The sequence below is a fragment of the Scyliorhinus torazame genome, chromosome 14 (assembly GCF_047496885.1).
Source record: "Scyliorhinus torazame isolate Kashiwa2021f chromosome 14, sScyTor2.1, whole genome shotgun sequence".
NCBI lineage: Eukaryota > Metazoa > Chordata > Chondrichthyes > Carcharhiniformes > Scyliorhinidae > Scyliorhinus > Scyliorhinus torazame.
The window spans coordinates 43,114,856-43,140,584 of NC_092720.1; the positions used below are offsets into that span (position 1 = coordinate 43,114,856).

The following is a 25,729-nucleotide window of genomic DNA, read 5'->3' on the forward strand; positions in this document are numbered from 1 at the left end:
AAGATCCCTCCTGGTATGAAGTGGATTGGGCGTGGAGGCCTAAACCAAAGGCGAATGAACCACGAAGGGCAGTGATTATTTATTTCCGTAGGTACCGCGTGAAGGAGAAGGTCCTGAGTTGGGCGAAGCAGAAGCGGGAAGTGCAGTGGGCTGGAGCTGGTATACTTATATATCAGGGCTTTACTGTGGAGTTGGCGAGAAGGCGGGCGGCCTTCGGCCGAGTGAAGACAGCACTGTATAACAGCAGGGTGCGGTTCGGCGTAGTATACCCAGCTAGGTTGAGGGTGACCTACAACTACAAAGACTTTTATTTTGAGGCGGTGGAAACGACGGAGACATTTGTGAAGGCAAAAGGACTGGGGCAGAAGTGAGAAATGGGATGGAGGATTGGTCTTGGACTAAGGGTAGGGGGGTGAAGGAGGGTATATAGCTCTATTTTCTTTATCTCATGTTGTTATATGTGTTAAATGAGATTAAGTTGCCTTTGGACAAGGTAGGAGTTGGGATTTATTTTTCTATTGCAATGATGGCTTTTTGGATTTGTGTGTTTACACTGGGGTTGTGTGTTGAACGGGATTTCTTTGTTTTCCTGGGACCGGGCAGGGGGAAGGGGATTGGAGGGGAGTGAGGCCTGGGCAATAGTCGCCACACTGACGAGCTCAAGCTGGCTGGTGAACGGGAGTGTGGTGGGGGGAGAGGCTGCAGCCATTGGAGTCTGGTAGAACCAGGAGGTGTGAAAAGTCAGAGGAGGGGGTCGATACTGGGAGTACCACAAGCCCAGTTTCAACTTAAATGCATTCACTGCACTGATCATGTGTCACATGTTTCTGTCCCTCCCTTACAGTTCACGATTCAGCTTATTCAATCTTGTATGTAAGAAACACTAAGTCTAGCAACCCCGTATTATCTGACAGCTCGCTGTACACCTCATTTCTTGATTTAAGAAAGGTGACAATTTCAGGGAGCAAATATAAAGATCTGTGGAGAACTTTTCCTCAACTTAACCACCACACATCTGCATGAATGATTGGTTTCACTGTAGATGGCATGAAGCTCATCGAGTAACGATTTGAGCAAGCGATGTTGCGGAGTTCTGGCACAAATTGAGTTGACGGTCTTGATGACAACTGTCATCACATGAGAAAAGTCAACAATCTTGCTTGCTAGCACTTGTTGGTGGATAACACCGTGGTCATTGACAAAGGAGGGGAATACAGGATCACTTCTGAAAAGTGCAACAAAGCCTGCATTGACACCCAATTTTGTAGGTTGTAATGAAACCATTTTCTTGATCGCAATGTTTTTCTGAGTCACATACCTTTTGACTTTGTTGTAGAATGCCATGTGAACTAAAACAATTAGCTGGTCCATATCCGTCATGTCTCCTGATTCATGGGCGGCACATGGCACAGTGGTTAGCACTGGGACTACGGCGCTGAGGACTCTGGTTTGAATCCCGCCCCTGGGTCACTGTCCGTATGGAGTTTGCACATTCTCCCCATGTCTGCATGGGTTTCATCCCCACAACCCAAAGATGTGGAGGGTAGGTGGATTGGTCACGCTAAATTGCCCCTTAACTGGGAAAAAATATAATTGGGTACTCTAAATTTATCAAAACAAAATGTCTACCGATTCATCAAACTGCAGTGGGAAACATTCACAGTCTGATAAGTGTTGGTGTATTTGCTGAGACATGTCCTCGGACGATTCCACCCTTCTGGCTACTGTTAAAGCACCAAGATTCTTGATTGCTGTCATAGTTTCTTTGTTTTTAAAGTCTTTGAACAAGGTGTCAGTAGCAACCGTCATAGCCTCCATGAAACTTCTGCATTGGTAAATGGTTCCTTATATTTTGCCAGCAGATGGCTAATGCAAAAAGAGGCCTCTTTGCTGGCCTGGACTTTAGCCACAGGTTGCGCAAAGGGTGACTGTTGAGCTTTGAAATGTCCCTTTACCTTCCCGACTTGCTTTGTCTGAAACGCACTGTTTAAAGGGCAATTTTCTTGAAATTGTGCATGCATTGTCTTGTGATGTTCCAAATGACCTCTTTTACTGACGGCCACACTCTGGTGACAATGAAACAAATGTTCTTGTCTTTGAAACTCATAAAAAGACCTACGTTTTCCTATTCCTGGTGGAAATAGTAGTTTTTCTTCTTCCTCTTGGCTATCCCTGGCTCCTTGTTTATCATTTCAACCTTAAACAATTAATCTTAGCAACGTGAAAAAAATGAAAAGCCCAGCTTATCCCAAGTCTGGTGTGGTTCGTCAACAGGCAATGAGCAGACAACTGGATGGTGCCGACAGCAGTTCAATGACAGCATCATATATGGATAATTGGTTTGTTTAACTATAAAGAATTTCTGATTGGTATATGTACTGACATTTGGGGCGCGATTCTCCAAAATGGAGACTAAGTGCCCGCGCCGTCGTGAACGCCGTCGCATTTCACGACAGCGTGAACAGGGCATGGGCACAACCTATTCTGGCCCCCACAGGGGGCCAGCACGGCACTGGAGCGGTTCATGCCGCTCCAGCGCCCTTACCGCCACACCAACCCGCGCATGCGCAGTTGGGGCAGCCCAATCCTGCGCATGTGCAGTTGGGCCGTGCCATCCTGCGCAGGCACGGGGAACTTCTAACGCGCAACGGCCCCTCACCAATATGGCGCCGTCCGCGGAAGGAGGTAGGCCTGGGGGGGGGGGGGGGAGGCCAGCCCGTCGATCGGTGGGCCCCGTTCGCGAGCCAGACCCCATCGGTGGCCCCCCCAGTGAAGTCACCCCCCTCACCCCCCCCACAGGCCACGCCCCAGCATTCCCGCAGAGGTCCCGCCGGCAGCGACCAGGGGTGGATGGCGCCGGCGGGAACCTGTCGTGTCGTAGCGGCCGCTCGGCCCATCCGGGCTGGAGAATCGCCGCTCGCCGTTTGCGGCGGTTCTCCGAGCGGCCCGGCGCATATCGCGCGGCACTGGGTTCGGGGGGGGGGTGGGAAAATCGCGTGCGGGGGTCAGGGCAGCGTGGCGTGATTCGCGCTGCGCCCTGGCAATTCTCCCACCCGGCATGGGGAGGGGGGGGGGTGGTCGGTAGAATCGCGCCCTTAGCTCTTTTGAAAAAAAGCTCCTCCTCAGCAGCTTGTATTTGTGACACAAGGCTGCCAGAGTATAATGTACACCCGCTGTAAAGAACACTGGCTTTTCCCACTCTCTCTCTCTCTATATATATATTTTAAAATTTAGAGTACACAATTCATTGTTTCCAATTAAGGGGCAATTTAGCATGGCCAATACACCTACCCTGCACATCTTTTGGGATGTGGGGGCGAAGCCCACGCAAACACGGGGAGAATGTGCAAACCCCACACCTGACCCAGAGCTGGGATCGAACCCGGGTCCTCAGCTCTGTGAGACTGCAGTGTTAACCACTGCACCACCGTGCTGCCCCTATCTATATATTTTCAAATGTTACGATCGACAGTTCAAGACTCTCCTTGCAATGGCTCTCACACTAAAGTACAATGCTTGTTTGAATAAATGAAACCACAATCAAATAAAAGGAACACAAGGCCCCAAGTCTTACTGGATGAAATACGTAGACCAACAGTTTAGCCGTTATACGACCTCAGTTTTTGAAGAATAAATGTTGTTCTTTGAAGAACAACATTTCTTAAGAATTGGATGGGCAACCTAATTATAATCGGAGGGTCTTCACACCTCATATGGGATAATGCGTAGAGGTGATCTATTATTTAGCGAATGACCCTCTTCCACACCATCTTTTAATTATACAACAGCAAAAATTCATTATCAATATTTCCACGTAATTTGAATGATCAGGGGAGTGTGGTAGCGGTCACCTCCACGTAAGATCCATCTGAATAAGTCTCACACGCTCAGGGATCAAGGTAATATACTTTGATGTTCGACGGATCTCCAACTTCTCTTTTAAAATCTAATATTTGCATCAAATAAGAGTTTGCATTTGGGATTCTCTCATAAAAATAAGAATCAGTTGTCTTTTGGGGATATTATGCAAGTATTGCTGAAGTGCCCTTTAAGGCATGGTCTCTGAGGGCAGGGTCATGTGACCCATGAGGCCAATCAGAGTTCAAAATTTGCTGGGACGTGTTGGGACTTGTCCCAGCAGTTGTGCCCAAGAGCTGAGTATGGAAAGACTGTTTTGAAGCACTCTGTATATAGTTGCTTATAGTTGGAATAAATTGCTGTTTCTTATAGGTTGAGTACAGCCAATTCTTGGAGTTATTATAGTTGTGATTTATACTCTTTGTACAACGACCAAAACGGCGCCGAGGTCCCAGGTTCTATCCCAGTCACTGTCCGTGTGGAGTTTGCACATTCTCCCCGTGCCTACGTAGGTCTCACCCCCACAACCCAAAAAGATGTGCCGGCTAGGTGGATTGGCCACGCTAAATTACCCCTTAATTGGAAAAATAAAATTGGATACTCTTAGTTTATTTTTTAAAATTTGTATAACCACCAAGTTGCATGCTTTTTCAAAACATTAAATTTATCTAATTACTTAAAACTTAAATTGTCTCACCTGTGTTTCAAACATCCCACGAACCCAACTCCTATTCCCTTTGGTGGGAAAAGCATTCTGAGAAATTCAGCTAAAAAACAGTTGCATCTTAGACGACTGGGAGGAAGTTAACACCTTCAACTGACTTTCTTCCTTTGAGTGGACAGATAGCGAGACACTGCGGACACAGGTTACGTGTCCTGGAGTCCGGTTCCCTCTGGCAGAAGTTGAGGAAGTTAGTTCAGCGATATGCGGATGCTACTGACTTCACGTAGAAGATAGAATTGTAAAAACAGTGGGCGGGATTCTCTCAGCCCGGGGCTGGGCCAGAGAATCCCCGTGACCGGCGCATAGCGGAGAATCAGTGCCATTGGCACGGGCGTGGTTGGTGCGGCACCGGACGTGGGCCGCTCTACTCGACCGGCCCGCCGATTCTCAGGCTGGGATGGGCCGAACGGCAGTCGTGGAAACGCCGAGTCCCGCCGGCGCCGTCCACACCTGCTCTCAGCCGGCAGGACCTCAGCGTTGAAGTGTTGGGTGGCAGTCTGGGGATGGGGGGGGGGCTCCGATATGGCCTGGCCCACGATCGGGACCGACCGATCGGTGGGCCAGCCTCTCTGTCTCCCGGCTGCATTTGGACATGGGGCATGGGCTGCTTCATTATCTGAGGAGTCACAAATAGTGCTGAACATTGTGCAGTCATCCGCAAACATCCCACTTCTGACTTTATGATGGGAGGTCATTGATGAAGCAGCTGAAGATGGTTGGGCCTGAGGAACTCCTACAGTGATGTCCTGGAGCTGAGATGATTGACCTCCAACAACCACAACCATCCTTCCTTTGTACCAGGTATATTTCTAACCAGCGGAGAGTTTTCCCCCTGATTCCCATCCCAGTATAGCTAGGGCTCCTTGATGCCACACTCGGTCAATTGCTGCCTCGATGTCAAGGCCAGTCATCTCACCTCACCTCTGTCATTCAGCTCTTTTGTCCATGTTTGAACCAAGGCTGAATTGGCCATTATTTCCACCCTGGAAAGGTTAGGCTCCAAGCTTTCCACAGATCCCTATGCCAGATTAGTGCCCATTTCACCATGCTTCTTGCCATTGAATGCAGATTTTGTTGGGCCTGCCAAAGCACCTAACATTTCAATGTGCCTACTGTTCAGTCTTTGTCTGTACTCCAGTTCACACTAGAGTACCCATATGAGCCCTCTGCAACAAAATTAGTGTGCAACGTCACTCTCCAGTGAATTAGCATCTGTACTGTCCTTGTACTCCACCCTGGCTGTAGGTCAGTGGTGCCCACTGTTTCACCACATAGAGATCCTTCCTCTGTGCTCACCTCTATAGTATATGCAGAGCCAGTATCTGAGCTGATACATATGACCATATGAACAAGGAGCAGGAATAGGCCATTCAGCCCCTCGAGCCTGCTCTGCCATTTAATAAGATCACGGCTGATCTGATAGTAACCTCAAATCTGCATCCCCATCTACTTCCGATATCCTATCATCCCCTTGCTTACCAGGAATCTATCCATTTCTGCCTTAAAAATATTCATCGACTCTGTTTCCACCACCTTTTCAGGAAGCGAGTTCCAAAGACTCAGGACCCTCTGAGTGAAACAAATTAACCTCATCTCCGTTACAGATGAGCAACCCTGATTTTTAAAGTGACCCCTCATTCCAGATTCTCCCACAACAGGAAACATCCTCTCCACATTCACTCTGTCATGACCCCTCGGATCCTCTATGTTTCAACTAAATTGCTTACTCTTCTAAACCCCAGCGGATCAAGCCTAGCCTGTCCAACCTCTCCTCATAAGACAACCCACCCGTTCCAGGTGTTAGTCTGCTGCTCGCGTAATGGTGAGGAGTTGTATGGGGGTCAGGACATGCAGCCTGTGGTGTCTGTCCCCTGCTGGTTACCTGCTGCTGCCTTTGGCTCTCCTTCACCTTGTCCTGGAAAAGAGAAAGAACTGTGCCAGTGAGTGTGGTGCAACAAGTTTGGGTCAGGGGCCTATCATAGTTGAATAGATAGCAGTGTGTGCAAACTGTGAGATGTAGGTAGCTTGCGACAGTGCTAAGTGTGTGAGGATGAGGTGAAGTTATGCATATGGGATGTGGATTCTGATTGATAGTGATTGCTGGTAGCAAAGAGAAGGGGGAGCGGTGAGTGGGGCATAGTCTGAGGTTTGGCATTTTAAGGCAAATACATTGACATTAGTCATTCAGGTTGATCTTGTAGCATTGCATCCAGGTTCGTAGGCGATAGTGCTTGCATTGACCACAATGTCTATAGTTCTCACTGCCTTCTCAGATTTTAGCTGGGGGTCCCCCTAGCACTCTGGATAATACATCTTTTCTGCCCACCTTTAGTGCTACACCAGAGAACCTTGAGTACACTCTCAGCCCTTGTGCACCATTAGTCAGTGCTCTTCCTAATCACAAAGCCTTTTCCAGACACTCCCAGAACCTTCAGCAGCCAAGGTGCAGGCTGGCTTTAAGTGGTGCAGGGTAACTTGAAGCACTGCGAACCCTGAATGAAATGCTGAAACACGCTGCCTCTCAGCATATGTTTCACGCTGGGCTGCACACTTACACTATTTAAATTAGCAGGTAACACAAAGTTTGCATCCTGCTTACTTCAGAAGGAGTAGACACAGGGTAACCATGCATTATGATTTCTGCGCCCATTTTAGGAGGGAACCAAATTTTGCCCTGGCAACCTTCCAAAAGATAAAACAGGCTTAGTCAGAAAAAAGAAGCACTTGATAATACAGGAATACGTGCCAATTTGGATATGTAAAAGGCTATGAGTTCGGAGGCAAAAAATTATGAATGAATGCTTTTCTGAATGCAGAGCAGTATCAGGTCTCCCAAGGGTTGATGTTGACCATTGCTTTTTTTGCCAAATATAAATGACCTGAACTAGGGTACAGGGAAAATAATTTAAAAGTTTGAAAATATCATATAAAATTTGACAATGTAGTAAATAGTGAGCAGGATAGTGGCAGTGTTCAGGAGAACATAATCAGACTGGACATCATAGATACAACTTAATCTGGATATGCACAAAGTGATGCATCTCGGGAGGAGAGACATATTCTAAACGATTGTATTTTTGAGAGGAGCGAGGAGCAGAGGGATCTGGAATTGCTTATTCACAAATCTTTGAAGGTGGCAAGACAAACTGACATGGTGGTTAAGAAAGCATTTGCATACTTAGCTTTGCCAGTTAGGCAAAAGCGAGCAAGAAAGTAATGCTAAACTGTTACAAATGATGGGTTAGGCCTTAGTTGGAGCTTTAAGTAGAATTCTGTGATGGGGCAGATGCTATGGGAGTTTTAATAACTATTAAATAAGCTCCAAATGCAAACAAATACTTCAGCTCCCACAATCTCAAAGTAGTGTGACTGTCAGTTTTCAGAGCAGACGTATAAGCCTGGGTGTAATAAGTTCATGGAGGCAAAAGTCCCTTCACCAGAATCCCTTTTATTAACAAAACCAACAGCAACACGACCATGTGAATTCAGCTTGCTGTCTATACCAAGTACCAGAGGAGCTGACACTCCCTGTTATATACAAATGAGAGGTTTCCTGATTGGTCCACTAATCAGGGAACTCATATTCCAATGGGCCAATCTCAAAGGCCTGGTCTAAGTCATTACACCGGGACTCTTGGGTATCTGTATAAGCTTATACATTTCAGAAATAATCAAAAGAGAATTCATTAACATACTTGCTTTCCCACTAAACTGCTCACCTGATGGGTAGGGAAAAACTTGTTCCGTGCTGATTCTGCCCTGAAAAATGTTTACACCAAAGGATACTGACTCCTACAGAGGAAGATAATCACATTATTCAAACAAGACTCCGAGAGTTTGGAGGAGCTATATAGCAATTAAAAAGAGTTTTTCCAGTACTGTAAATAGAAAATTAAAATAAAGTGCTGGAAAAATTCAGCAGCTGTGGACAGAGTACCACAGTTAACATTTCAAACCCAATATGACTTCTTGGGAACTGAAAATTTAATACTATGTTGCGTTATTACTTTTCAGATCTAGAATAATGTCAATAGGATTCCAGTAGTTTTAATGGCATTATCATTTGTGAATTATAGTTACAATTTGCCACTTCATGCATATCAGTTCTGAGGGAGGGTGCAGTAAATTAGACACTGCCACCTTTGGAAAGTGGTGGAAACCATTTAAAATGTTACTAATGGATGAAAGTCATTTGTTTATGGGCTGCAAGGAAGGGTCCCATGTGAATTGAGTTTGAACGGTCTCAGCACACTTTTTTATAACAAGCACATAGACAGGGATTACTCTGAATTTGGCCTTAATTGGAATCCATGTGCAATTTTTACTCAAAGGGTTCAGGGAGGCTGGTTCTCCAAATGTCCAAAATGATAAGCTTTCACTTCCCAACACTTGATAAGCTCAAAACTTACTTTGCGATTTGTCACCAGTTTTCAGAGAAATAAAATTGTGCTTTCAAAAGGAAAATGTAACTGAATAAGACACCAAAAGGAATAATAATAAAAAGATAATGATTAATTCTGTCAATTATATTTTCAGGAATCACATCGACTCGGTCAAGGTGTCATCTTTGTCCCATATCTGACTTGCATAACTAATTCTCTCAAATTGAGAATATGGGGACAGATGATAGATGGACACAAAAGTTATCAGTACAACCAGGTGGAAGCCAATGTTACCAATGACTAGATGGGGCTAAGGTTACTGATAGGACCAGATTGAGGCCAAGGTTACGACAAGATTTTTTTTCTACTCATTCATGGGATGTGGTGGGCATCACTGTTCAAGCCCATTTATTACCCATCCCTAATTGCCATTGAGAAGGTGGTGGTAAGTTGTGTTATGTACTCTCGGATAACACAGGCTGCAACGCGATGCAGCTTTGACCAAAAGATACTCCAAACTTTGAAGTAAGTTCAATGTGGTTTATTGAACCATTAGCACAGTTCTCTATGAGTTCAACTCTCCTGCTAATCTTGCTATAGTAACTCAATCTAACTAACCAGTCTGCTCTAAGCCACGTGGTGGGTGTGATGCTTCTGATCTGCCCCTGTCCTACTCTCTAAGTGTCGCCTGTGGAAAGAGACAGAGCATGTGTGCCCTGTCCTTTTATATGGGTTGTGTAATGCCCCTTTGTAAGACACCTCTGGGTGTCTTGACTGCCCATTGGTCGTGTCCTATTCTATGTATTCATAAGCTGTAAATCTGCATGTCATGATGTCTCTGGTACTCCCTCTAGTGCTTACTTAGTCGTAGTGTATTTACATTAACCCCTTCTGTATTTATAATGATGCATATCACCACAGTAAACTGCTTTCTTGAACCACTGCAATCCAAGTGAAGTAGGTACACCCACAATGCTGTTAGGGAGGGAGTTCCAGGCTTTTGACCCAGCCACAGTGAAGGAATGTGATATCGACAGGGCTGAAGTTTTTGTTGTTGTTTACAATGCCAAGGTCGATGGTGGGTGGGTTGTGTGGTTTCATTCCTTATTGACTTGTTTTTAGTGGCTTGATACAACTGAGAGGTTTGCTAGACCATTTCAGAGGGCACTTTAAGAGTCAACCACTGGAGTCACACTTAGGCCAGACCAGGTATGGACAGCAAATTTCTCTCTCTAAAGATGGGTTTTTATTTTATTTTATTAAAATATTTTTATTCTCCTCCTTTTTCACAATTTCATCCAAATTTACACCAACCAACAAACAATCAACGATAACAAATACAATGTCAATCCGCTGGCCAACAATCCCTTTCTAACACAAACCCCCAAACAACACTCAACATTTTAAATACAAACATCAAAGGAATGCACCATCACCACAAACATAGTCACCAACAACATACACAGCCGACGCGCCTCCCCAATGCCCCCGATGTCATCCAATTCTTGAAAGTGCATAATAAACAAAGCCCATGAATTGTAGAACCCTTCCATCCTTCCCTCAACTCAAACTTCACTTTCTCAAGTGTTAAGAACGCCAACAGATCCCCCTCCACGCCAGGGCACAGGGTGGAGTGACTGATCTCCACCCCAACAGGACCCGTCTTCGGGCGATCAACAAGTCGAAGGCTAAAACATCTGCCTCCACATCTGCTTCCAACCCCGGCCGATACCCCGAATATGGCTTCCAGGGGACCTGGTTCACGTTTCATATACACTACCTTTGAGATTACCCTGAAGACCTCCCTCCGATATGCCTCCAGCTTTGGACAGGACCAAAATATATGAACGTGATTTGCGGCCCTCTCCCCCTCAGCATTCACAAACATCTTCTACCCATTCAAAGAGTCGGCTTATCCTCGCCTTTGTGAGGTGTGCCCGATACACCACCTTCAGCTGTATCAGCCCCAACCTCGCGCACTCACCATCCAGAGCACCTCACGCCACAACCCCTCCTCCATGCTCTCTCCCAACTCTTCCTCCCACTTTGTCTTAATCCCCTCCAGCGGTGCCTTCTCTTCTCCCAGAATCCCCCCACAAATCGCCGACACCACCCCCTTCTTCATTCACCCTGTTGTCAGCACCTCCTCCATTCACCCTGTTGTCAGCACCTCCTCCAACAGTGTGGAGGCCGGCGCCACCGGAAAGCTCTGTATCTCCTTCTTAGCGAAATCTCTGACCTGCATATACCTAAATATATCCCCCTGCCCCGAGCCACATTTCACCTCCAGCTCGTCCAGTCCCGCAAGTCAGCCCCCCAGAAACAAATCTTTTAGTGCCCTAACTCCCTTCTCCTTCCATCTCCGAAACCTCCCATCCCACTTCACTGGCTCAAATCTATGATTCCCCCGAATCGGCATTTCCCTTGACCCCGCCCTGAGCTAAAGTGCTGGCGCAACTGCCTCCAGATTTTCAATGTCGCTACCGGACTCCCCGAATGTATCCCCGGGCCATCGGGAACGGAGCTGTTGCCAACCCCTCATCTCCAACCCCCTGCACAGACTCTCCTCCATTCTAACCCACTGGGACTAAAGATGGGGTTTTTTGACAATGGTTTAGTGGTCATTCCAGATTTGTATTGAATTCAAATTCCACCATATGCTGTGGTGGGATTAAACCCCAGGTCCCCAGAGCATGAGCCTGGGTCTCTGGAATGCTAGTCCAGTGACAATATGAGTACGCCGTCGGCCACCACCACCCCCTAAACGGGGCCAAGATTGCCAGTTTTCCAGACTACTGTACTCCAGATGTGGTGATGTAATCAGGAATAAGATTAAGTGTAAAAAACTTCTACTACTTGCATTTGACAAGACACATCTGATTCGAATGAGCCACTAAGTTATTAAAAAGAAGTTACATAAAAAAACTTCCAATAATGAGAAATTTCTGGGGAGACTTGCTGAGTGAGCATGGTGCACTCCACCCCATCCAACCTCACATTTATTTATTTTTATAATCTTTATTGTCACAAGTAGGCTTACATTAACAGTGCAATGAAGTTACTGTGAAAATCCCCTAGTCGCCACATTCCGGCGCCTGTTCGGGTACACAGAGGGAGAATTCAGAAATCTCAGCTGGTACGGGAATTGAACCCGTGCTGCTGTCCTTGTTCTGCATCACAAACCAGCTGTCTAGCCCACTGAGCTAAACCTGCCCTGTGGTGACTCATTGTAGGGCAACCTCACAATCGCAGCTGTGCCGTCATCGGGAAATTTGGAGGTAACCTAGATAGTGCAAAGGCGTGGAACATTCCCCATTGTGTACCAAAAAAAATATTCAATTCCAGCTCCAACTTATGAATGTCTGCTCCTTCTGCTAGTGAGGTGATCTCAAATAAAATAGATTTAGTCACTGTCAAAGTACAGAATAGAATAAAATAGAATAGAACCATAGCGTTCTGCCAGAAATGGCTCACTATTAATTTGACAAAAATTGGCAATCTCACTCAGAAGGCCATATGGATAGCTGATTAAACATTCCTGTGCAAACATGCAAGTGGTGCAGTCAATTATGATTAGTTGAATCATATTGTTCAATACAGTACTGTATCCAATTGATGCTGACTCTTGTTCCAAAAAAGGGAACATTTTACATTCCTCATCATTGCCATAAAGAAAATGGGTGAATCATTCCGGATTTTAAAAAGGCTTGCCAAAGGATTATAGCTGTTAAAAAAGAATACACACTGCTATGTGCATATGTTTCTTTAATATCACTAGCATACACAGGAGTTACACAGAGGTAATAGTTCAGACATTTTCACTGGAATAATATAATCCATTTGAATTCCTAAGTTATTAATGACATTTAACAACAACTTACATTTAACAGTCATTTGGTCACACAGAACTTGAGTATTGCTAAAAAAAGGAAACATGCTGCCATAGCTTTTTATTTTGCACTCATCAGCACAGATGCAAGAATACCAAATTTCAAAGGGAACAACAATTTATACTGCATGAGAGAAGGGTGCTGATTAGTTGGCAAGTAGACTCTGATTGATCGAGGCATTGCCATGGAGAATGCACCAGGGAATAATTGGCTCCCATGCTTTTGTTTAATTTTGCTTAATTAATCAAGGCACAATGCTTATTCTTTCTGTTTACAGAGGGCAAGGCCCTGTGTGTGAATAATATATCTACTAGCAAGCATAAGTGATCCACATTGCGAGCCCGACTGATAATCTTAAATTGGTCGTTGGTGTAATTCCTAACACACTCGGGATTGTTCAATGCATGCTGTCCAATTTCGGAACACACCTAATTTTGGACACTATGTTCTGAGTTTCGCAAGCATGGGCAGGTTGAGTAAGGTCAGTTGCAAAAAGATGAAGAGATGTGCTATTTGATATGACACACCAATCGTTGGGAGTGATACAACCCAAATATCACAAGGTAGAAAGGTTTTGTGAGGAAACACCAGTCAATGTGGCTGACATGCCAAAACCTCTGTCACAATAGTGGAATTGGGTGACCCAAAGCAAGTAGGAGCAATGCACAGGAGTTAAGAGCCAGAGAATGAAAATCATGAAATGGAAATTATAATGCTCAAGTTGTTGCAGAGGTTGGCTATGATGAGACCAGAGGGATTTATTAATAACGATGAGGAATGTGAATTGGCAGCACGAAGATCATATAGGTCAACAGGTGCAGGTGATGGATCCAGAGTTAATAAGGAACTGAACAATTTAATCATCAGATAAGGTGATGGAGTCCAAACAAGTTTACATAATTATGGACCCTCTTTTAAATGTTTCCCTGGTTGGGGAATCTAGACCATGGGGCCACAGTCTCAGAATAAGGGGCTGCCATTTAGAACTGAGATAACAAAATATTTCTTCACTCAAAAACCTTGTGCTGCCCCAAATGTGTTCCGGATGCCCAGACATTGGGTAAAGTAAAGACAGAGTCAACAGGATTTTGAGTATTGTGGAAATTAAGGGATATGAGATGGTGCAGGACGCTGACGATGAAGTAGAAGATCCGCCATGATCATGTTGAATGATGCAGCCAGCTCGAAGGGCCGAAAGGCCAACTCATGTTTCTTATGTTTTTATTTATAAAATAAAAATGCACATTATATTTAAAGTTTCAACAGTTCGGCTCACCTTTTTTATTTCACTTGCATAATGGGCATTAAACTGGAAAGTTGGAGTAAAAATTCCGGGTAAAATACTACTGGAAAAAGGAACGCAACATGTAAAGAATTTCAGTAAACCATCAGTATTACACAAACGCATAACTCAGAAAAATATATGCTCTATATTTGAACAGGCATACCTTGACATTTAATACCAAATATAACAATAAAGATAGCTGATGTTAAAGCAAGCCTTGACAATAACTGAATTGGTTTTGTAAACTTCATTTGTTTTAGATTTATCCATGGAATTGAAGTGACGTTATTGATCTGGTTAGGAAATCACAGTGACTTTATTGCAGTGTTAATGTAAGCCTACTTATGACAATAAAGATTATTATTATTATTATTAAATTGGTTGAGTGACGGGGACAGTGAATTAACATAATATCAGAGACTTTAATTTGCTGCAAATGGCTAGTGATGTCCGATGTTGGGCCCTCAACTATTCACTGTATTTGTTAATAGAACGATATATCAAAGTTTGTTGATGACACAAGGATAGGCAGCATTATAAGCAATGTAGACGAAAGCATAAAATTACCATGGGTAATTTTCCCCTATTAAGTAAATAGGGGAAAAACAGGGACAAATGGATTTCAATGTTGGCAAATGTGAGGCTATCCATTTTGGACCTAAAAAAGGTCAATCAGAGCACTTTCTAAATGGTAAAACGTTCCTACGAGCCTTAACAGTTCAGGGGCATAGGTCATTAAAATGTCATGGACAAGGGCCAGAAATCAACCCAAATGGCTAATGGAATGCTGGTTTGTATTCATGAGGACTTGAGTGGTAGATGCCATGCTGTAGCTATACAAAGCCCTGGTTAGCTCTGGAGTACTGTGTTCAATTCTGAGCACCACACATTAAGAGGGGTGTGGATTGTCCTTGGCAGGTATGCAGCATAGATTTAAAGTAAGAGGAGAGATTGCACAAATTAAAGTTGTATTTCTTGGAAATGAGATAGTTAAGGGGTGTTTTCCAGAAATTAATTGGAAGTGATGGGGTAGATGGAAATAATTTCTGCTGGTTAGGAAGTCTAGCACAGGGAACATAGTCTAAAAATGAGAGTTAGATCTTTCGGGAGCAAAGTAGGGATACAGTAGGGATATTCATTCAAAGGGTGATAGAAATTAGGAGTTCTCTTCTGAAGTGGCAGTTGATGCTGGGACAATTATTGATTTTAAATCTGAGATCAATAAATTTATGTTATTAAGGGTTATATGGGGCAAGGGCAAGGAAATGGAGTGCTGAACAGAGTTAAAGGCTGGGATTTTGCCAGCCCTCTAGGGACGGCCTGGGAGCCACGGAGATTAGGAAAATGGTTGCAGAAGGCACTGCAATGGAAGTCCACTGTGTGTGGGTTACTCTTAAAGAAGGAAACGGCAATTGTACAGAATCCCACTGATGATATCAGGCAGCCAATAAAGCCACTTAACTGGCCCATTAATGGCCATTCTGTGATCCTGCTGGCATTTTACCAGAGTGTTAAGAGACTCCCATGCACACCAAGATGGCTGTTCACTGCTTACCACGCAGATGAAGATACCCCGCCTTGTCTTAGATCGGTCCAGCCATCTGTCACTGCAGGTGAACGCCAGGAAAACTCCCCTTTCCAGGAAGTTTGGACTAAAGATGGGAAACAGCTCTGCTTGGCTTGCCTCGAATCACGTCAAAAAGCTCCTTCAATGTCAGGATAGGCAATCATTCTCATCCCCTTCCTTGCTGAAGAGAACGCCTGCGTGTCAAACTGCTCCAAGGGTTTTCTTGCCTCGAGTTTCCCAACGGTGGACAAACTTGATAGCGGAATCTCCCACATCTTTGCAAAATCTGCTTTCCACTTCATGCCACGGTTTTCCACTTGCTGTGTCATCCTCACCTTCTATCTGACAACACAATATTTAAAGCTGTACTCACCTGAACTTTAAAGCAAAAAATTAACATTACCAGTGCAATTTGGACTGTTCCAAGGGTCAAACCAAGGGTTTGGTGGAAAAGATTTTTAAAAGGCACGATAGTTTCAGAATTAGATAAAAAGACAGAAGCTGAACAAGTGGATATTCAGTAGATTGTTAGCTAACCATACTACTGTGAGACTAGGATTAAATTGATGAAGTTCAAAAATCCTTTGATATCTATCTTAATCTAAGATGCATGAAACTTTTAGAGTGAGTGAAATTCAACAAATCAGCCTGGAGAACTGTTTAACTCTTTTCTCAATGAATTATGTAGACTTGCGAAGGCTGTGACTGAGGAGACCTTTAGAAAGGGGACAGAATTGTTGTCAGGGTGGCTGATGGTGTCCTTTCAGACATACTACAGGCGAAGAAAGATCTGACTCCAGAAAAGGCCGTCCAAATAGTCAGACAAGTCTGAAATCTGCCAACAGCACTGATCCATTTTACGTGATGAAAGTGAGCCAAGGTATAGAGCAAACCTGACCATCTGGCTCGCAAAGAAACAAAGGGCAGAGAGACTCCAGGCCAAGGAAGGCAATACCCAAACCGACCACAAGTGGGAGAGCTACCATGTCAATGCTGTGGAGCCAAATGACCTCACAGGCGAGAGTAATGTCCAGCAATCTCAGTGCAGTGTTTCAGCTACAACCATCTGGGACACTTCAGAAAGCTATGCAAAGCTAGGACACCCAGACGGGCAGTGGATTCCAAAAGAATCTGTGATTTGAGTTGCTACACTAGGAAGAGACCCAACCATGCTTCCTGGATAAGGTCAAGCATTCCTGATTCGCTTTTTTGGAATGGTTACATCTCAGTAATCGGTCACCTCACCAGCTTCAAATAAGACCAGGATCCAGTGTTACGATCCTCTTGGATAAGGATCCTTGGCTGAGCGACCTCTGGCCAAGGGCAACAAGACACACCACTCTGCGGGCCTGGGGAAATCCGACTTCCGGTCACAGGCATGATCATAGAATTACTAAGGTATGGAGACAAGCAAATAATCAAAGTCATGTACATCATCCAAAACCAATCTTTTCCTCTCTTGAGCAGAAATGTCTGCGTCAACTTTAATCTTTCTAAAATGGCAGAAGACATCAAGACAACCTCTGTCGTCAACTACATTAAACTGTAAGTTCACAAGAGGCACAGCAGTAAAGAGACTGTTGACAGCAACCTCACCTCTGAATCATCTTCACTTGTCATGGAGCCGGTTGTCCAATTTCTTTGCAGGTGGCAGAGGTTCCTCTTTGGTCAGACCAACCAAACCTTCTGACAATTACCAATGTACATTGAGCGAAAGACACAGGAAAGTGACCAGCAGCAGGAGAATGAGCCCAGCCCCAGGCTCTAACAGTTTTACTATCGCATTACTTGTCAACACCATGGCACAGACACAGCATCCTTCAGCCAATGTGCAAAGCCTCAAGCTGACGTTCATAGTTATCATAGAATTTACAGTGCAGGAGAAAGCAATTTGGCCCATCAAGTCTGCACCGGCCCTGAGAAAGAGCACCCTAACTATGCCCATACCTATGCCACCCTATCTGTATACCTCCACCATATCCCCATAACCCCACCTAAACATTTTGGACACTATGGGCAATTTAGCATGGTGAATTGACCTAACCTGCACGTCTTTGGACCGTGGGAGGGAACCAGAGCACCCGGAGGAAACCCACGCAGACAGGGGGCGAACGTGCAGACTCCACACAGGCAGTGACCCAAATCAGGAATCGAACCTGGGACCCTGGAGCTATGAAGCAATTGTGCTAACCACTATGTTACCATGCTGCCCGTGCTGCTACGTTGGAACAAGGACCATCAACTAATCAGAGCACACCTCAGTGAGGCACAGAGACACACGGAAGAACACAGTGTCATGATAAAGGCAAACTGCAAGGTGACCCCGATGATGAGGAACATCCAAACGACAGGGTGAGACATCCTCAACTCCCACAAAGGTCATGGTGAACCACGGAGAAAAAAGAAAACCAGTTTAGAACACAAATGAACAGAGTGAACACTCACTCCAGAAAGCACAGCGGTCCCCAAGCAGAACGGATGGGGAGGTGACTCCAAGGAGCAGATAAGGTGTATCAGAAGAAACCAAGTGCAGAAACACAGATGACAACTCAAACTTCCAATCAACAAATGTTACCCAGATCAACAGCTGACCTATTGCACTGCTCTGTGGTCCCAGGTTCCAATCCCACCATGGCAGATGGTGAAATTTGAATTCAATAATAACCTGGAAGTAAAATTCTAATGCTGACCATGAAACCATTGTCGATTAGCCTGGTCTACATGTGACCCAGATCCACAGCAATGTGGTAGACTCTTAAATGCCCTCTGAAATGGCCGAGCAAGCCACTCATTGGCATCAAAACACTAAAATGTCTAAAAGGAATGAAACCAGAAGGACCACCCAACATCAACCAAGGAACCGGAAACAACATAGATAATCCCAGCCCTGTTGACCCCGCAAAGTCGTCTTTACTAACATCTGGGGGCTAGTGCCAAAATTGAGAGAGCTGTCTCACAGACTAGTGAAGCAACAGCCTGACGTAGCAATACACACGGAATCATACCTTACAAACAATGTCACAGATATGACCATCACCATCCTTGGATATGTCCTGGCCCACGAGCAGGATCAGGCCTAGCAGAGATGGAGTCAACCACATTGCACAGTGGTATACAGTCAAGAGGGAGTTGTCCTGGGAGTCCACAACATTGACAGGGCAGAACGGTAGCACTGTGGTTAGCACAGTTGCTTCACAGCTACAGGGTCCCAGGTTCGATTCCCGGCTTGGGTCACTGTCTGTGTGGAGTCTGCACTTTCTCCCCGTGTGCACGTGGGTTTCCTCTGGGTGCTCCGGTTTCCTCCCACAGTCCAAAGATGTGCAGGTTAGGTGGATTGGCCATGCTAAATTGCCCTTAGTGTCCAAAGAGTTTCGGTGGGGTTACCGGGATAAACGGGATATGGTGGAGTTGTGGGGCTTAAGTAGGGTGCTCTTTCCAAGGCCGATACAGACTCGATGGGCTGAATGGCCTCCTTCTGCACTGTAAATTCTATGACTCCGGACCCCATAAAATCTCATGGCTTCAGGTCAAGCAGAAGCAAGGAAACCTCCTGCTGGTAACCACATACCATGCAACGTGGCTGATGTACTCCTCCATGTTAAACCAACTTGATGTGGAGATGCCGACGTTGGACTGGGGTGAGCACAGTAAGAAGTCTTACAACACCAGGTTAAAGTCCAACAGGTTTGTTTCGATGTCACTAGCTTTCGGAGCGCTGCTCCTTCCTCAGGTGAATGAAAAGGTATGTTCCAGAAACATATATATAGACAGATTCAAAGATGCCAGACAATGCTTGGAATACGAGCATTAGCAGGTGATTAAATCTTTACAGATCCAGAGATGGGGTAACCCCAGGTTAAAGAGGTGTCAATTGTGTCAAGCCAGGACAGTTGGTAGGATTTCGCAGGCCAGATGGTGGGGGATGAATGTAATGCGACATGAATCCCAGGTCCCGGTTGAGGCCGCACTCATGTGTGCGGAACTTGGCTATAAGTTTCTGCTCGGCGATCCTGCATTGTCGCGCGTCCTGAAGGCCGCTTTGGAGAACGCTTACCCGGAGATCAGAGGTCGAATGCCCTTGACTGCTGAAGTGTTCCCCGACTGGAAGGGAACATTCCTGCCTGGTGATTGTCGCGCAACAATACAACTTGGAGGAGGCACTGAGAGTGGCAAGGGCACAGAATGCACTCTGGGTGAGGACTTCATTGTCCATCACCAGGCATACCTAAAAATGAGGTGTCAAACTGGTGAAGCTACAAGACAGTACGACCTGCATGCCAAACAACTTAAGCAACAAGTGATAATCAGAATTAAGCGATCCCACAACCACCGGATCAGATCTAAGCTTTGCAGTCCTGCCACATTCAGTCATGAATAGTGGTGGGGGGTAGCACAGTGGCGCAGTGGGTTAGCCCTGTTGCCTCACGGTGCCAAGGTCCCAGGTTCGATCTCGGCTCTGGGCCACTGTCCGTGTGGAGCTTGCACATTCTCCCTGTGTTTGCGTGGGTTTTGCCCCACAACCCAAAGATGTGCAAGGTAGGTGGATTGGCCACGCTAAATTGCCCCTTAATTGGAAAAAATGAATTGGGTACTCTAAATTTTTTTTTTAATGAATAGTGGTGGGCAATTCAATAACTCACTGGATGAGCAGGCTCCATGAATATTCCCATCCTCAATAATAGGGGATCCCGGCACATCAGTGCAAAAGATAAGGCTGAAACATTTGCAACAATCTTCAGCCAGATGTGTCGAGTGGATGATCCAGCTCAGCCTCCTCCGATGGTCCCCAGCATCATAGATGTCGTTGGCCAATTCGATTCACTCCAATGTAATGCCAAAAAACGGCTGAAGACACTGGATACTGCAAGGACTGTGGGCCCTGACAATATTATGACAATATGACTGAAGACTTGTGTTCCAGAACTTTCCGTACCACTAGCCAAGTTATTCCAGTACTGGCATATACCCAGCAATGTGGAAACTTGCCCAAGTATGTCTTGCGCACAAAAAGCAGGAAAACTCCGAACCAGCTAATTACCGCCCCATCAATCTACACTAGGTCTTCAGTAAACTGATGGAACGGGTCATCAATAGTGCTATCAAGCAGCACTTGCTCAGCAATAATCTGCTCACTGATGTCAGTTTGGATTCCATCAGAGCCACTCAGCTTCTGACCACATTAGAATTTTGGTTCAAACAGGGCAAAAGAGGTGAGTGTGACTGCCTTTAATATCAAGGCTGAATTTGACCGAATGTGGTATTAAAGAACCCTTGCAAAATTGGAGTGAATGGGAATCGGGGGAAAACTCTGCTTGATGGAATCATACCTAACACAAAGGAAGATGATTGTGGTTGTTGGAGGTCAAGATGCTCAGGTCCAGGACCTCACTGCAGGAGTTCCACATGGTGGTGACCTAGGCCCAATCATTTTCAGCTGCTTCATCAATGACCCCCACCATAACGTCAGGAGTGGGCAGTTTGCTTATGATTGCACAATGTTCAGCACCATTCGCGACTCATCAGATACTGGTGCAGTCCATGTACACATACAGCATGACCTGGACAATAATCAGGCTTGGGCTGGCAAGTGACAAGTAACATTCACAGCATACAGTTGCCAGGCAAGGACCATCTCCAGCAAGAGAGAATCTAACCATCGCTCATGAGATTCAATGGCATTACCATTGCCACTATCAAGGGCAGCACGGCAGCACAAGTGGCTAGCACTGTGGCTTCACAGCACCAGGGTCCCAGGTTCGATTCCCTCCTGGGTCACTGTCTGTGCGAAGTCTGCACGTTCTCCCCGTGTCTGCGTGGGTTTCCTCCGTGTACTCCGGTTTCCTCCCACAGTCCAAAGAAGTGCAGGTTAGATGGATTGGCCAAGATAAATTGCCCTTAGGGACCAAAATGGTTGGGAGGGGTTATTGGGTTACGGGGACAGAGTGGAAGTGAGGGCTTAAGTGGGTTGGTGCAGACTCGCTGGGCCAAATGGCCTCCATCTGCACTGTATGTTCTATGTTCATCAACAATGGGAGTTACCACTGACCCGAGATTGAACTGGGCCAGCAATGCCCAGCTGTCATTGGTCAGGAGGCTCGGAATTCTATGGCGAGTGACTCACCTCCTGACTCCTCAAAGCCTTTCCACGATCCACAAAAGCACAAGTCAGGAGTGTGATGGAATAGTCTCCACTTGCCTGGATGAATGCTGCCACAATGAAACGCAAGAACTTTGACCCCATGCAAGACAAAGCAACCCACTTAGTTGGCACCCCACTCACTAACATTCACTCCCTCCACCAGGGACGCACAGTGGCAGCAGTATGTATCATCTATAAGATGTAATGCAGGAACTCACCAAGGCTCCTTAGACAGCTTCTTCCAAACCCATGATCACTACCATCTGGAAGGACAAGAACGCAGATACATGGGAATGCCACCACCTGAAGGTTCCTATCCAAGTCACAGCATCCTCACTTGGAGCTATATCACCATTTCTTCACTGTCGCTGGGCCAAAATCCTGGAATTCCCGACCTAACAGCGCTATGTGTGTTCCTGCACCACATGGACTGCATTGGTTCAAGAAGGAAGCTCCGACAACCTTCTCATGGGCAATTAGGGATGTGCAATAAATGCTGGCATAGCCAGCAACATCACATCCCACAAATTAATTTTTAAAACCAGAGCCTGCCTCACCTCCAAACCTGACCAGAACATGAACTGGGAGAATTGTCAAGCCTCCCGACTGTCTGAATTTGAGCGAGGAAGATGGGGTCGCATTACATAATTTAAATGTAAATACATTGGGTAAAGACTTGGGGAGAATTAATATCAGAGCATCTGGCATAAGAAAGGTTAGTGTGGGACTGGAAAACAGTATTGCCCATAATGTGATGTAAAGGGACACAGGACCTGAGACTAGAGTCAATTGTCAACTTCACAGAGACGTGTGTAGGTGCAAGCATGGAATTAGCTCAAAGCTTGAGCTGTAGTCTGCATATATGTATAGTTATGTGTTATCAATAAAAGTTAATGTCCAACCATTGCATGACTCAGAACATCTTTTCGGGACATACTGAACAATCAACATACCTGCTGTGGGTAAAATATCAGTAGCGATGGAATGGAGCTCTTAAGTGACCATTAATTGGCCACTAAAGGGCCTCAAATAGGCCCAAGGGCTGACAGGCTGCACAGTGCCACCGCCGTCTCCTATTAAATTTCACATAAGTCAGGGGCAGACAGGTAGGTGGCAGGAAGGTCATTTACTGGATTTTACCCCCCCCCCCCCCCTTTTCAAAACACCTGCGGGGAGTGTACAATCGAGCTCTATGTGTTTGCAAGTTCCACATTCCAACTACACTCTGAGGAAATAAATCTCTCCTGTATTCCTTCTCAATTTACTAATGAGCCTCTTATATTTATGACCTTGTTTGGATTCCTCGCATAATTGGAAAAAACTGCTGTAAGCCTGGTCTATTAAACCCGGGTCTCGAGCACAGTCGTTAGCACTGCTGCCTCACAGCGCCAGGGACGTGGGTTCAATTCCAGCCTTGGGCGACTGTCTGTGTGGAGTTTGCACTTTATCCCCGTGTCTGTGTGGATTTCCTCCGGATGCTCCGGTTTCCCCCCACAGTCCAAAGATGTGCAGGTTAGGAGGTTGGCCAGGCCAAAATTCTCTCTTAGTCTTCAAAGACTAAGTTATGGGAATAGGGCGGGGGGGCTCCAGGCCTGGGTTGGGTTGGTGCAGACTCGATGGGCTTTTGCATTGTAAGAGTGGACTGCACTTCTTTGCAAGCCATGCAGACATTATGGGCAGCATGGCGATGCAGTGGTTAGCACTGCTGCCTATGGCGCAGAGGACCTGGGTTCGATCCTAGCCCCAGGTCACTGGCTGTGTGGAGTTTGCATATTCTCCCCGTGTCTGCGTGGGTCTCACCCCCACGACCCAAAGATGTGCAGGTTAGGACGTTGGCCAGGCCAAAATTGTCTCTTTGTGTTCAAAGGTTAGGTGGGGTTATGAGAATAGGGTAGGGGGGGGGGGGGGGGGCTGGGTTGGGTTGGTGCAGACTTAGGTGGATTGATGCAGTTAGGTGGATTGGCCACGCTAAATTGTCCCTTAATTGGAAAAGAATAATTGGGCAATCTAAATTTATTTTTAAAAAGAGGGTGCAGAAAATAGTCAAGAGAATGATTCCAGGTACAAGAAACTATGGTTACATAAGGAGATTGGAGAAGTTGGGACGGTTCTCCTTGGCGAAGGTTAAGAGATTTCATCAAGGTATTTTGAATCATGTGGGGTGTGGGCAAAGTAGATTGGGAGAAACTGTTCCCATTGGTGGAAGGATCAACAAATTGGGTGGACAGATTTAAAGGAATTGGCAAAATAAGCAATGATAAGTTGTGGAGAAACAAGTTCACTCAGCGAATGGTTAGGATCTGGGGTGCATTGCCTGAGGGTGTGGTGAAGGCTCAGTCAATTGAGGCTGAAAGGGAATTACATGATGATGTGATTCGGGGGGGGGGGGGGGGGGGGGAATGCATGGCTACTGGGAAAAGGCAGGAGAGTGGCACTCCTCCTTGGGAGGGCCAGCACAGACAGAACGGTCCGAATGGCTTCCTCCTGTGCTGTAACTATTCTATGACTTTTCCCTTGACGCAGAGGTACAAGCCAGCAGATGATGGGATTCTGACCCCAATTCTAAATTGCCCACAATTTAATGTTCATCAATCAGTCGCATTGATATCAATGGATGGGACGTCTGTGTATGCTGGTACGCACCTATTGGCAATGGGGTTCGGACGCCGCCACTTGGCGCTTGCTCGGGAGATGCTGAGAAGGTCACAGCGAGCGCTGCTCTGAAGCAGCAGACGGAGGAGCATCGCCCGGGCTCCCTGAACCCTCCCCGCAGGAGGCAAAGTGTTCAGCGCTCACTGGCCAACACGGACAGCCGCTGCCGCCATCCTCAGTACAAACCCTCTGCAATTCCGGCTCTAAAGTAGCTTTTGTCCTCCCCTCCGCCCAGAGAGACGAGGCAACTTGCTTGTTGCACGACACATCCTCTACTAAATGGGGAGAGGGGGACCCTCATCTCCAGGGCAACGGTTCTGTGACGCCACCAATGACAATATTGTACAAACGTGATTCATTTTTGCCCAAAGGAACATTTGAAGATTTTGCTTCCCTCCCGATATGCTGGTGTTAAAATGGTTCTGGATCACACTGACCCCCCCCCCCCCACCCCCCCCTTTGCAACCTCTGTGGGCTGGCAACTCTGCCAGAGGCAGATCTGCTCTCATAAGAATTTGCCATTGTTCAAATTCTTGCTCTTCATATAAATTGGATTGCAGCTGTCAGATGTAAAGGGGTGCCCAATGTATTTGAGCCGAGTGGGCCATAAATGCTTACAGACTTCAATTTTATTTTTGAATTGTTTAATTATCAAACATTTTATTTAAGCAAAATAATTATTTATTACTTGGCCTTCTCTCTCTTGATGATTGTGATATGGCGCCATTAATTTGCATGAACATATTATTCTCTGTTATTGTCCATTCACAGTAAGAAGTCTTACAACACCAGGTTAAAGTCCAACAGGTTTGTTTCAAACACTAGCTTTCGGAGCACTGCTCCTTCCTCAGGTGAATGAAGAGGTATGTTCCAGAAACATATATATAGACAAATTCAAAGATGCAAGACAATGCTTAGAATGCGAGCACTTGCTGTTAATTAAGTGTTTACATATCCAGAGATTGGGGTAACCCCAGGTTAAAGAGGTGTGAATTGTCCCAAGCCAGGACAGTTGGTAGGATTTCGCAAGCCTAGGCCAGATGGTGGGGGGTGAATGTAATGCGACATGAATCCCAGGTCCCAGTTGAGGCCGCACTCATGTGTGCGGAACTTGGCTATAAGTTTCTGCTCGGCGATTCTGCGTTGTCGCGCGTCCTGAAGGCCGCCTTGGAGAATGCTTACCCGGAGATCAGAGGCTGAATGCCCTTGACTGCTGAAGTGTTCCCCGACTG

General features: G+C 45.9%; 1 protein-coding gene across 2 annotated transcripts in view; it reads right to left on the reverse strand.

Moving 5' to 3' along the window:
* LOC140389288 (very long-chain specific acyl-CoA dehydrogenase, mitochondrial-like) overlaps positions 1-24,745 on the reverse strand; it is a 105,737-nt gene extending 80,992 nt beyond the window's left edge. Inside the window, exons 1-3 of one of the 2 annotated variants that reach the window (XM_072473467.1) lie at positions 24,489-24,745; positions 14,131-14,197; positions 8,302-8,374 (exon numbers count right to left, since the gene is read on the reverse strand). In XM_072473467.1, the coding sequence (XP_072329568.1) occupies positions 8,302-8,374; positions 14,131-14,197; positions 24,489-24,589 (241 nt within the window). In that variant the 5' untranslated portion in view covers positions 24,590-24,745. Of the gene's footprint in view, positions 1-8,301; positions 8,375-14,130; positions 14,201-24,488 lie in introns of both variants that reach the window. The other variant, XM_072473466.1, reaches the window with a different exon arrangement.
* Between the last annotated feature and the right edge of the window lie 984 nt (positions 24,746-25,729).